This window comes from Oncorhynchus mykiss, chromosome 7 (assembly GCF_057628025.1).
Source record: "Oncorhynchus mykiss isolate SJ-2025 chromosome 7, ASM5762802v1, whole genome shotgun sequence".
NCBI classification, from domain to species: Eukaryota; Metazoa; Chordata; class Actinopteri; order Salmoniformes; family Salmonidae; genus Oncorhynchus; species Oncorhynchus mykiss.
Window position 1 is genome coordinate 61,432,266 of NC_143028.1, and position 13,509 is coordinate 61,445,774.

Below are 13,509 nucleotides of genomic sequence, written 5' to 3' on the forward strand. Positions count from 1 at the left end.
CCCAGTGTGTAACGGCTTTCTTCTGTGGACGAAGAAGAGGACCAAAGCGCAGCGTGGTTAGTGTTCATCATGTTTAATAAAGACGATACACGTGAACACTACAAAATACAAAACAACAAATGTGAAAAAACGAAACAGTTCTGTGTAGTGCAGACACACGAAGACAGAAGACAACCACCCACAAAACCCAACACAAAACAGGCTACCTAAATATGGTTCCCAATCAGAGACAAAGACTAACACCTGCCTCTGATTGAGAACCATATCAGGCCAAACATAGAAATGGGAAAACTAGACATACAACAGAATGCCCACTCAGCTCACGTCCTGACCAACAATAAAACAAAGAAAATGCAAAAGAACTATGGTCAGAACGTGACAGTACCCAACCCCCCCCCCCCCCCCCCCCCCGCGCGCATTTGTCCGCGGTGGCGGCTCTGGCGCAGGACGTGGACCCCACTCCACCATAGTCTTTGTCCGCTTTAGTGTCCTCCTTGGAACGGCGACCCTCGACACCGACCTTGGACTGGCAACCCTACTAACCTCCAAACGAGATTCAATGACACACAACACTCCTTCCGTGGCCTCCAACTGCTCTTTAACGCTAGTAAAACCAAATGCATGCTTTTCAACCGTTCGCTGCCCGCACCCGCCCGCCCGACTAGCATCACTACTCTGGACGATTCTGACTTAGAATATGTGGACAACTACAAATTCCTAGGTGTCTGGCTAGACTATAAACTCTCCTTCCAGACTCATATTAAACATTTCCAATCCAAAATTAAATCTAGAATCTATTTAGCAACAAAGCCTCCTTCCCTCACGCCGGCAAATATACCCTCGTAAAACTAACTATCCTACCAATCCTTGACTTCGGCGACATCATTTACAAAATAACTTCCAATACTCTACTCAGCAAACTGGATGCAGTCAATCACAGTGCCATCTGTTTTGTCACCAAAGCCCCTTATACCACCCACCACTGCGACCTATATGCTCTAGTCGGCTGGCCCTTGCTACATATTCGTCGCCAGACTCACTGGTTCCAGGTCATCTATAAGTCTATGCTAGGTAAAGCTCGGCCTTATCTTACCTCACTGGTCACGATAACAACACCCACCCGTAGCACGTGCTCCAGCAGGTATATCTAACTGGTCGTCCAGTTTTATGCTCTTTTGCACACCATCATCTATCACTCCAGTGTTAATTTGCTAAACTGTAATTACTTCGCTACTATGGCCTATTTATTGCCTTACCTCCTCACTCCATTTGCACACACTGTATATAGACTTTATTTTTTTCTATTGTGTTATTGTAACGTTTGTCGTTAAGGGTAGACCAAGGCGCAGCGTGATTTGAGTTCATCATATTTTATTAAAATGTGAACCAGCAAAAAAAACAATAAACAATACAACGATCGTCGTGCAAAAATACATGCAACCAAACAAAGACAAGATCCCACAACTGAATGTGGGAAAAAGGGCTGCCTAAGTATGATCCCCAATCAGAGACAACGATAGACAGCTGCCTCTGATTGGGAACCATACTAGGTTAACAAAGAAAAAGAAAACATAGATATACAAAAACTAGAGTACCCACCCTAGTCACACCCTGACCTAACCAAAATATAGAGAATAAACAGGGATCTCTAAGGTCAAGGCGTGACAGTTATTGACTGTACACTTGTTTATTCCATGTGTAACACTGTGTTGTTGTTTGTGTTGCACTGCTTTGCTTTATCTTGGCCAGGTCGCAGTTATAAATGAGAACTTGTTCTCAACTAGCTTACCTGGTTAAATAAAGGTGAAATATTTATTTTATTTTTTATTCAGTCCAAAGATTTCAATCTTGGTTTCATCAGACCAGAGAATCTTGTTTCTCGTGGTCTGAGAGTCTTTAGGTGTCTTTTGACAAACTCCAAGCGGGCTGTCATGTGCCTTTTACTGAGGTATGGCTTCCGTCTGGCCACTCTACCATAAAGGCCTGATTGGTGGAGTGCTGCAAAGATGTTTGTCTTTCTAGAAGGTTCTCCCCATCTCCACAGAGGAACTCTAGAGCTCTGTCAGAGTGACCATTGTGTTCTTGGTCATCTCCCTTCTCCCCCGATTGTTCAGTTTGGCCGGGCAGCCAGCTCTAGGAAGTTGGTGCATCCAAACTTCTTCCATTTAAGAATGATGGAGGCCTCGGTGCTCTCTCCAATTCTGCAGAAACGTTTTGGTACCATTCCCCAGATCTGTGCCTCGACACTATCCTGTCTCGGAGCTCTACGGACAATTCCTTTGACATCATGGCTTGGTTTTTGCTCTAACATGAACTGTCAACTGTGGGACCTTATATAGACAGGTGTGTGCCTTTCCAAATCATGTCCAATCAATTTAATTTACCACAGGTGGACTCTAGTCAAGTTGTAGAAACATCTCAATCATGACCCAGCAGGGGTCAGTAATAAGAATCAACAGATACCAGCAAGAGTAGAGGTCAACAGAAGGAGAAGTACAATTTGAAAGATCAAACAAGCTATTAATGATTATTACTTGTTTCACTCCCACACACACACTTTATGACCCCCCCCCCCCCACACACACACACACACACACACACATACTGTTGAGTGCAAACACTGTCTCTTTCACTCTAAATACTTAACCTCTGGGAATATCCCCCACTACTGAGTTTGGTAGGTGTAGGACAATATCACCGTCGCTGCCACAATCTTTATCAAAATAAAAACACACCCTTTTCAATACGACTTAGTCACAATCTTCTCAATTTAACTGGTCTGGTGGGAATTTTGAGAGGAAAACATCACGTCAATCATTTAGTGGACATTGGTCGGGGTCAATCAGAAGTCAGAAATGTTCCCGAGTGGCGCAGCGGTTTAAGGCACTGCTGTTCAGTGCTAGAGGCCTCACTACAGTCCCTGGTTTGATTCCAGGCTGTATCCCATAGGGCAGCGAACAATTGGCCCAGTGTTGGCCGGGGTAGGCCGTCATTTTAAATAAGAATTTGTTCTTAACTGACTTGCCTAGTTAAATAAAGGTTAAAACATAAAAAAATGTAAAAATTAGTTATGAATCCACTGTGTCTGCTGTGTATGATACTAATACACTACATTGGAAGAGTCATATAGTTGACTTATCTCTTCTGTTTTAGACTAGGGCCGTTCTGCTACATGTCTGTTTTCATATGCAGCAGCCAAGACTCGTCAACATGAACTAGACTGGACAGAAATTATTTTACCATTATATACCCAAACAAATAATCATTGTCAAATATTCAAAGTTCAAATGTTCATACGACCAGTCAAGATAGTTTTGTAGAAAAAAAACATAAAGAAGAGACTGACAGAACAACAGGGGATGTAGATCAAGAATAGACTGTACGACAAGGGACAAGAGTATCATAGAAACTGACTGTGATGACTTCCACTGTAATGGGCATGGGCAGTTGGGCACTGATTGCAAAAGTTGATTTCCTTGCTTGCGATTAGAAACACCATGGATACACCACTGACCAACAGAGTGGGGAGATGGGTTTAAGGCAGCTTGGAGCACACCTCCACCAGGGTCTAAGGACAAGGGTCACACTGATATTAGAGCAGGGTCAGGGTGTAGTTCAGAGGTTGACTTAAAGTGTCAGTTGAATTAGTGTCACTCACACACACACAAACACAAACACACATACACGATGCAAACACACACACATGATACAAACACACACACATGATGTAAACACACACGCACGGTACTCACATAAACTAGTGACAGTGGTCCACTGAAGCATGTGATTGACACCCCAAAGAGCTGTGCGATCACACAACCACAGCATGGGCAGCAGCTGCTTTTGTGTAGGCTCGCACCAGGGGTTCCGACAGGTAGATACCCACAAACACAAACTTCACCACCCCCAGTGCCACCTAAAAGTGGAAGCATGAAAATTCAAACACAACATAGTGTATACTTATTGTCTGTCATAGTAAGGATAAATTATCCATGATTGTCTGATTATGTGTCATAGCTCTTATGTTGTATTGTATTGTATTGAAGCGTAGTGTAGAATATTGTCTTGTGTTGTATTGTATTGCATTTTCTATTAGCGTCTGAACTGTTCTGTTTGTGACCTGGATGAGTCCTCCTAGGAGAGTGTTAGCAACAGCGACCTGCACCCTGTACATATTACCTCATATTACCTGTACATATTACCTCAACCAACAGGTGCCCCCGCACATTGGGCGGCAGGGTAGCCTAGTGGTTAGAGTGTTGGACTAGTAACCGGAAGGTTGCAAGTTCAAACCCCCCAGCTGACAAGGTACAAATCTGTCGTTCTGCCCCTGAACAGGCAGTTAACCCACTGTTCCTAGGCCGTCATTGAAAATAAGAATTTGTTCTTAACTGACTTGCCTAGTTAAATAAAGGTAAAATAAAATAAAATCAAAAACCGGTACCCCCTGTACATAGCCTCCACATTGACTCTGTACCGGTACCACCTGTATATAGCCTCCACATTGACTCTGTACCGGTACCACCTGTATATAGCCTCCACATTGACTCTGTACCGGTACCACCTGTATATAGCCTCCACATTGACTCTGTACCGGTACCACCTGTATACAGCCTCCACATTGACTCTGTACCGGTACCACCTGTATATAGCCTCCACATTGACTCTGTACCCTGTATATAGCCTCCACATTGACTCTGTACCGGTACCACCTGTATACAGCCTCCACATTGACTCTGTACCGGTACCACCTGTATATAGCCTCCACATTGACTCTGTACCGGTACCACCTGTATATAGCCTCCACATTGACTCTGTACCGGTACCACCTGTATATAGCCTCCACATTGACTCTGTACCGGTACCACCTGTATACAGCCTCCACATTGACTCTGTACCGGTACCACCTGTATATAGCCTCCACATTGACTCTGTACCCTGTATATAGCCTCCACATTGACTCTGTACCGGTACCACCTGTATATAGCCTCCACGTTGACTCTGTACCGGTACCCCCCTGTATATAGCCTCCACATTGACTCTGTACCGGTACCCCTGTATATAGCCTCCACATTGACTCTGTACCGGTACCCCGGTATATAGCCTCCACATTGACTCTGTACCGGTACACCCCTGTATATAGCCTCCACATTGACTCTGTACCGGTACCCCGGTATATAGCCTCCACATTGACTCTGTACCGGTACCCCCCTGTATATAGCCTCCACATTGACTCTGTACCGGTACCACCTGTATATAGCCTCCACATTGACTCTGTACCGGTACCACCTGTATACAGCATCCACATTGACTCTGTACCGGTACCACCTGTATATAGCCTCCACATTGACTCTGTACCGGTACCACCTGTATACAGCCTCCACATTGACTCTGTACCGGTACCACCTGTATATAGCCTCCACATTGACTCTGTACCGGTACCCCCTGTATATAGCCTCCACATTGACTCTGTACCGGTACCACCTGTATATAGCCTCCACGTTGACTCTGTACCGGTACCCCCCTGTATATAGCCTCCACATTGACTCTGTACCGGTACCCCTGTATATAGCCTCCACATTGACTCTGTACCGGTACCCCGGTATATAGCCTCCACATTGACTCTGTACCGGTACCCCCCTGTATATAGCCTCCACATTGACTCTGTACCGGTACCCCCTGTATATAGCCTCCACATTGACTCTGTACCGGTACCCCCTGTATATAGTCTCCACATTGACTCTGTACCGGTACCCCTGTATAAAGCCTCGCTGTTGTTATTTTACCGCTGCTCTTTAATTATTTGTTACTTTAATTTCTTATCTGTATTTTTTAAAACTGCATTGTTAGTTAGGGGCTCGTAAGTAAGCATTTCACTGTTGCATTCGGCGCATCTGACTAATAAAATGTGACTTGATTTGTTGGAAGTTTTTGTCTGGAGCCAACCTCTCTGTCACACTTCCAACCATGACACTGAGCACTGCAAACGCACCTGCACCTGCACACAACATAACGACACCTGTGTATGTACATTGCATACACATAAAGAATTGGGCTGACTGAGAGTGTTAATCTTAGTCTTTATCAACCATTCCCAAACTACTGGTACATATTTCTGTCCACTTGACTATGGAAATATGTCTGGACATTCCAAAGAAGAAGTAGACCTATGCAGGAGGCCAGCAATACATATGCCATACCAGCGCTGTTCAAAAAACATTCAACTATTAATTTTCCTCTCATTCTTTTATAACTTGAATAATATATATGAAATGTTCTGTTTTGTAGCCGTCCACATGAAGTGTGTGTCATTAAGATGACGACCATTGAAAGGCATGTTGTTTTTTAGTATAATAGTGTTTTTGTGGTTTACCCATGGGGTTGTGGTCTTACTGTACCTTGTGGCAAGTGCATGATACCCTCACTGATGCCAGAGATGAGGTCTGGCATGCCATAGTCCCAGACAGTGTACCAGGGCAGCTAGTAGAGACATAATTTACAAAGGAAACATTTGTGTTTAGTGAGTCTGTCCGATCAGAGGCAGTAGGGAGGACCAGGGATGTTATCTTGATAAGTGCGTGAATTGGACCATTTTCCTGTCCTGCTAAGCATGCGAAATGTAACTTTGGGTGTCAGTAAAGTGTATGGAGTAAAAAGTACATTATTTTCTTTAGGAATGTAGTGGAGTAAAAGTAAAAGATGTCAAAAATATATATAGTAGTGCTTTAAAGTATTTTTATAGGAAGACAGGTTCATCTACAGTACAGTAGTTAATCTACAGTACAGTATATATTTCATCTACCGTACAGTATATGGTTAATCTACAGTACAGTATATGGTTAATCTACAGTACACTATATGGTTCATCTACCGTACAGTATATATTTCATCTACCGTACAGTATATGGTTAATCTACAGTACAGTATATGGTTAATCTACAGTACAGTATATGGTTCATCTACAGTACACTATATGGTTCATCTACCGTACAGTATATGCTTCCAGCCAACAGGCAGCAATGAGCATGAGCCACAGGACCACATCTATTTGCAATAAATCAGAAACTCACACACATATTCACACACCTTAGACTAGTGCGTGGGCACACACATACACACAGACACACACTCATCTTCTGTGCCTTACCTGAAGGACTTTTTTAGACGCTCAGTCAGGGGAGGCTGTGTCAGATTAGTCCATTCTCTGATTCTCTGTTCAGGATGTACACACCATAGAGATACTATGCAATTACTAATTCCTAATTCTATGGTTCACACCGCCTCAGGTTAAAATTTTATCATCAATCTGTTGAGTGGTATGAACAAAGTATCAGCTGCATCATCGCAAGATTATTATTATGATTATTATGAATATTGTGACTATTATCATTCAAAATGACTGTAGTTGCTTTAAGAGAGTGACGTGAAGAATCCAACCCAGAAGCTGGTTCCATGTGCCAGTCCACAGATACATAAGCCTACATGTGATCATAAGCCTACACCCCCCCCCCAAAAAAAATATAGCGATAGCAAAGAATAGCAATCGGGTTATATTTTACTTGTGAAATTCTAATAGACCATTGCTCAACATGACACAACATTATCATATGTGAGTCTCCTGACATTATTCCATGTAAAAACAAAATGTGCCCCTCGCCCATATATGCCTGCTGCCTCTCTGACCCAGTTGCCGTTCCATTGGCCATATCATAGTCTATTTTAAGGTGTGTTGCTCAGCTCAGAAGGACAGGGCATTCAGGCAGGGAAGCGAGAGAAGGGGAAGGTAAACAGTGCTGGGTTTCAGAGAGGATAGCTTGGCCCCCTGTCTCTCTGACCACTCTTCCTGGTGCATTCAGCTACATTAACAACAACGCCTGCAGCCTGGCTGACTGAGGAACCTGATGGTCTACTGGAATAAGAGTATTCCCACGGACCGGTAGGACAGGATGAAATAGGCTTGACTACTGTGTGATCAAAGGGCAAAATAATCTCTAATAAGACTAAAGAACGTAAGACTTTAGTAACATAATGCATAGTGGGAGATGATACTGATTAGTGTTTAACATGGATCCCTGGTTTCACAGAGGCAAGCAGGGCATGAACGTGCTTTAGTTGTGGTACTGTTATGCTGTGGTGTATGTGTCAATAGGGGAAATTGGAATTCCAGTAAGAAATGTCACACTTACTGATTTATATTGACGAGGTCAGAACTACAAATTTGAAGATAAGGAATGTCTTTTTAACTATCAAATATTCACAAAATGACTTAGATTACAAAACTCTACTCAACATAAATGTAAACAATGTACTGGGGTCTTGATCATTAACATTGAACTTGTGTTTCTTTCTTTCTATATTTTCAGATAAAGAACCTCCTTGTTTTGATATTTATTTAAATCTATTTACATTTTTCGTAATTATTTTCTAAGTTAAGTTATTACTGTTGAATAGACATTAGATCCAAATGGATCTGAGAGCTAAACATAGTCTGGGTCTTCTGGACCAGCTGAGGAAGATGAGGGAGACAGAGAAGCTGACAGATGTGGTGCTGGTGGCTGAGGACATCAGCTTCCCCTGCCATCGCGTGGTCCTCTCAGCCTTCAGCCCTTACTTCCGGGTCATGTTCACCTGTGGCCTGCGGGAGTGCAGTACTAGGGAAGTATTTCTGCGTGACACCCCAGCCGATAGCCTGGGTCTATTGTTGAACTACATGTACTGTTCTGAGCTCCCACTCAACAACGCCAATGTACAGGGGGTGTCCGTTGCCGCCTTCCTTCTACAGATGGACGAGGTATTCAACCGCTGCCAGAGCCACATGAGGGAGAACATGGACGCTTCCAACTGCCTCGGGGTGTACTACTATGCCCGCGACCTTGGAGCCGAGGAGCTGGCCGACCATGCCCAGAGATACCTACGGACGCACTTCGTTCAGGTGTGTATGAGCGAGGAGATTCTAGAACTAGAGGCCCATAAGCTGGGGGCGCTGCTGAGCTCCGACGACCTCAACGTGTCACGCGAGGAGACCATCCTGGATGTGGTGCTGCACTGGGTCAGACAGGACACTCTAGGAGACGGGGTGGAGTACGGGCGGAGTAGACACCTGGCTGAGCTCTTGAGGAAGGTGCGCCTCCCCCTGGTGGCCCCTGACTACCTGAAGGAGGCCATGAAGAGGAATATGTCCCTTCTGGCAGATGCAGAGTGTCTGGAGATGATGGAGGAGGCTCTGGAGGCCACTGGGATGCACCCTTCAGTTGCTCCCAGGAAACTGAAGCTCCGATATGGAATGGAGACCACAGATCTGCTACTCTGCATCGGCAACGAGGGCGGAGGGATCCGATCGCGGTATGGAAATTATTCAGAACGCAGCTTCTGCTATGCCCCCTCCACGGGCCGGACCTACTACATCACATCCCCGCGCTACGGAGATGTTCTGGGAGTCGTGTGTGCCGGGGTCGTCACCGAGGGCAATGAGATTGTGGTGGCTGGGGAGGCAGGGGTGAGGAAAATGGCCAGGCAAACAAACAGGAATGTGGAGCTATTCAGGTAGGAATCTGGAAGAACGGTATCATGAGCTTTGTGTGTTTGAATGAAATCATCAGCAGTAATAAACCCATTGGTCAGTGATGAGAGTGACAGTCAGTGGCATACTGTTAACGTGCTGTGGCCAGGTAGTGTGTGTATGTAAACAACGTCACTATGCTTGCTTAGGGAGTACCACTTCCTCCTGATTCGGCTCACACGAGGCTTGAACCCAGGGCTTCTGCCTTGCTAGCACACGTGACAGCCCTCCTGAAGCTTCTTACCAGTCTGTGCCACGTGAAAGCTAGACATTCTCTGGTGCAAGTGGGGACACTTTAGACTGCTACATGTAGACAGGTAGAATGTGTGGTCAGGTGATAATGATGGTCAGCACCCCTGTGTTTATTTTAGCATGCTAGAGTCTGACTAAAACCCCTGTCCCTGACTTGTCTGTGTTGTCCTCCTCAGGTACAGGGTGGAGGCCCAGGGGACCTGGGAGCACCTGAGCTCAGCTGAATACCGAGACTCATATGCACTGGGGGCGCTGGGTGATACTATTTACCTGCTGGGAGGCCAGATGAAGCTGAAGAACCAGTACCTCATCACCAACTGTGTGGAACGCTGGTCCCTGCAGGGTGGGCCCTGGCGTAGTGCCGCCCCGCTACCCATGCCACTGGCCTATCATAGCGTGGTGCGTCTGAAGGACCGTCTCTACGTGCTCGGGGGTCGAACTCCACAGGTAATGGACTAAAGAGAAGGGGTTTGATATACAGTAAGATGAATAGTCAGTCAATGCTACTCTGTATTATGTTTTTGTTTGTGTGTTTGTGTGTGTGTGCATCTGTGTCTGCGTGTGTGCTATGTGCGGGAAGGTAGGCCAAGGGGCATTTCACATTTGTTTAATTCAGTCTCACAACATCCATGTATTTTTGGAGTCCCTCACTCTCACTCATGTACACACTATGCTTGAGGCTGTGAGGCCTTGAGAGCAGAGAGACACACTATCTGTGTCAGTGTGTGACTGTGAGCCTGCTCTCTATCCCCTCCTCCTTCTCTAAACTCTGCACCTGTCCTGTCCTGTCACTCCCCATGGCAGTCCTGGCGGGTGGATGACGAGCCAGACCGCTTGAGCAACCGTCTGTTGGAGTATGACCCTGAGACAAACAAGTGGACAGAGCTGGGTCCCATGAAGCACTCTAAGTACCGCTGTAGTGCTGTGGCGCTCAATGGGGAAATCTACGTGATGGGTGAGATTTAAAAGATAAACAACACATAGGCTGTTTGTTTATTAGCACATTGATTTCATTAGTTTCATGATGGTCATGGCGATGATGGTCACTTCTCCTAGAGAAACACCTCAACTCCCCTCAACATAAATAGTATGTTTGGACAGATCAGTTTAATAGTTTTTGAAAGTAGTACCTGACAACACAAGAAGTGAATGTCTCAGTACACAAAAACAACCCAGTTGTGTTCTAACAGGGGGCATCGGTTGTGATGGGGTAGATCGTGGGCAGTCCCGTCGTTGCCTTGATGCTGTGGAGATCTACAACCCCGATGGAGACTTCTGGAGAGATGGGCCCACTATGCCCTCTCCGCAGCTATCCCTACGCAGCAATGCCTCCAACGCCGGAGTGGTGGGGGGCAAGCTATATGTGTGCGGATACAACAAGGGAGCCGGTAACTAAACCCACTTTCCTTTCCACTGTTCATAAAAAATGAGAAACCCACACACTGCCCTTACTAGTATCACTTAATTTTACTGAAGCTTACGTGTCAGCCTCTTGGCCTTCGCCAAAGCTTTGAAGGCCAACACGTAAGCTTCAATAAAATTAAGTGATACTAGCAAGAGCGGTGTGCAGGTTTCTCTTTTCTTTGAAGTTATCGCATTATTCCCGTGCACCTTTAGCAAGTGCCTTTTTTTACTTTCCACTGTTCGTAAAACTGTGACATCACGTGGGACTTGTTTGAGTAAACGATTACCTGTCCTTTTAAGACCTAAACAAGTTGACTGTAGCTGAATGCTGTTTAATTTGATTGCCACACCACTCTTTAAAATGCCTGATTCTAATAGTGACAAAAATGATATTCCTGGCCTATGCCAATCCCTGTGTCCCTCAGATTGTCATGAGGACATAATCAAGGACATCCTGGAACTAGACCCATGGGAGAACCGCTGGACCGTGGTGGCCCGCCATGTTCTGATGCATGATGCCTACGACGTCTGCTTGGTGGCAAGCCTCAATCCCCGGGAGCTCATGTCTCCCCCGGCAGACCTAGTAACTCAGTGACACCCACCCACCCTAAGGTCTAAGGACCCGTTCTTATCTAAGAGCAGCTTGGGCAATAACGATTTTTTCTGAAAACTGAGAGCTGATAATATTGAGCAAAACCTTTCCGCTGCTGTGGGCCAGGAGTGAAAATGCAGTAGTGCTGGCTGATCCTGGTGATGCTTGTTGGTTTATTGAGACGCATTTGATCTCTCGTGACATTACAGTTAGTGTTTGAAGCCCTGACCTGAGTGGGGCACTGCACAAAATCCAACTCTGCACTTGTCTTGAACTGTATATGAACTACTGATTTGCACATTTAGAAGTAGACATTGTATCTATCTTCAATGAATATCATACCTTAGTGGGTTTTATGGCACAGCTTGTAAATATAATTGTTGTGATTTTGTATCTCGTTGTAAAATGCCTCTGGCGATCTCTAGAATTTTGGAAAGTAAACCATAGACAGGTCCTTCACAATCTAGTGATTTTAAATCAATCATTCACTGCTTTTTGCTCTTTACATCTGTGTTCAAGATTCTATTTTTGTCATTCAAATAAAGCTTACATACAATGCCTTGCAAAAGTATTCACCCCCTTAGCGTTTTTCCTAATTTGTTGCATTACAACCTGTAATTTAAATTGAATTTTATTTTGATATCATGTAATGGACATGCACAAAATAGTCTGAATAGGTGAAGTGAAATGGAAAAAAATTACTTAATTAAAACTTTAAAACTTAAAAAAAAATGTTTAATTAAAACTGACTAGTGGTGGGTGCATATGTATTCACCCCCTTTGCTATTGTTGGAATTGGCTAAACTTTGAACATTGAGATATTAAATAAATGATAGAGACGAAGTCTTGAATATAAATCATCTGTAGCAACCCAGAAGGCTTTGGAATGTGTTTGATGGAGGAGAGGAGAGCGATATGTTGATATAGGGAAGACAGATGGATATCTGTGGATTAGGTGAAGGAGGGGTTGTGGATTAGGAGGTGAGGGTTGAGGTCAGTTCCCCTTAAAGGAGTAATCAGGGTTGGTATCTGGTTACCTTCTTTCTCTTGGACATAAACTAAGGATGGAGAGGGGGAGTGTCTTAATTAGGATGTACAGGTATATAACTGAAAATATGAAAATATGAAAATAAAAATATGAACCTTTGAACATCCCACAGAGCAACATTAAATCCATTATTAAAAAATGTAAAGAATATGGCACCACAACAAACCTGCCAAGAGGGGGCCGCCCACCAAAACTCATGGACCAGGCAAGGATGGCATTAATCAGAGAGGCAACAAAGAGACCAAAGATAACCCCGAAGGAGCTGCAAAGCTCTACAGCGGAGATTGCCGTATCTGTCCATAGGACCACTTTAAGCCGTACACTCCACAGAGCTGGGCTTTACGGAAGTGGCCAGAAAAAAGCCATTGCTTAAAGAAAAAAAAAAGCAAACACGGTTTGGTGTTTGCCAAAAGGCATGTGGGAGACTCCCCAAACATATGGAAGAAGCTACTCTGGTCAGATGAGACTAAAATGTAGCTTTTTGTCCATCAAGGAAAACGCTATGTCTGGCACAAACTCAACACCTCTCATCAGCCAGAGAACACCATCCCCACAGTGAAGCATGGTGGTGGCAGCATCATGGTGTGGGGATGTTTTTCATTGGCAGGGACTGGGAAACTGGTCAGAATTGAAGGAATGATGGATGGCACTAAA

At 44.7% G+C, this 13,509-nt stretch overlaps 1 protein-coding gene across 1 annotated transcript; it reads left to right on the forward strand.

The window, feature by feature from the left end:
• The first annotated feature begins 7,716 nt into the window (after positions 1-7,716).
• On the forward strand, positions 7,717-12,375 carry LOC110528303 (kelch repeat and BTB domain-containing protein 12). The gene is made up of 6 exons (XM_021610257.3): positions 7,717-7,936; positions 8,364-9,543; positions 9,988-10,258; positions 10,616-10,766; positions 11,002-11,199; positions 11,641-12,375. The coding sequence occupies exons 2-6, from the start codon at positions 8,465-8,467 to the stop codon at positions 11,808-11,810; spliced, it is 1,869 nt and encodes a 622-aa protein (XP_021465932.1). The 5' UTR covers positions 7,717-7,936; positions 8,364-8,464; the 3' UTR covers positions 11,811-12,375.
• Positions 12,376-13,509: the final 1,134 nt, after the last annotated feature.

Bases quoted from the DNA above. Each gene is read 5' to 3' on its own strand.
- LOC110528303 (XM_021610257.3), top strand. From the start codon at position 8,465: ATGGATCTGAGAGCTAAACATAGTCTGGGTCTTCTGGACCAGCTGAGG. The intron at 10,767-11,001 runs GTGAGATTTAAA...GTGTTCTAACAG, and splicing joins TGGGGAAATCTACGTGATGG to GGGGCATCGGTTGTGATGGG. The intron at 11,200-11,640 runs GTAACTAAACCC...TGTGTCCCTCAG, and splicing joins CGGATACAACAAGGGAGCCG to ATTGTCATGAGGACATAATC.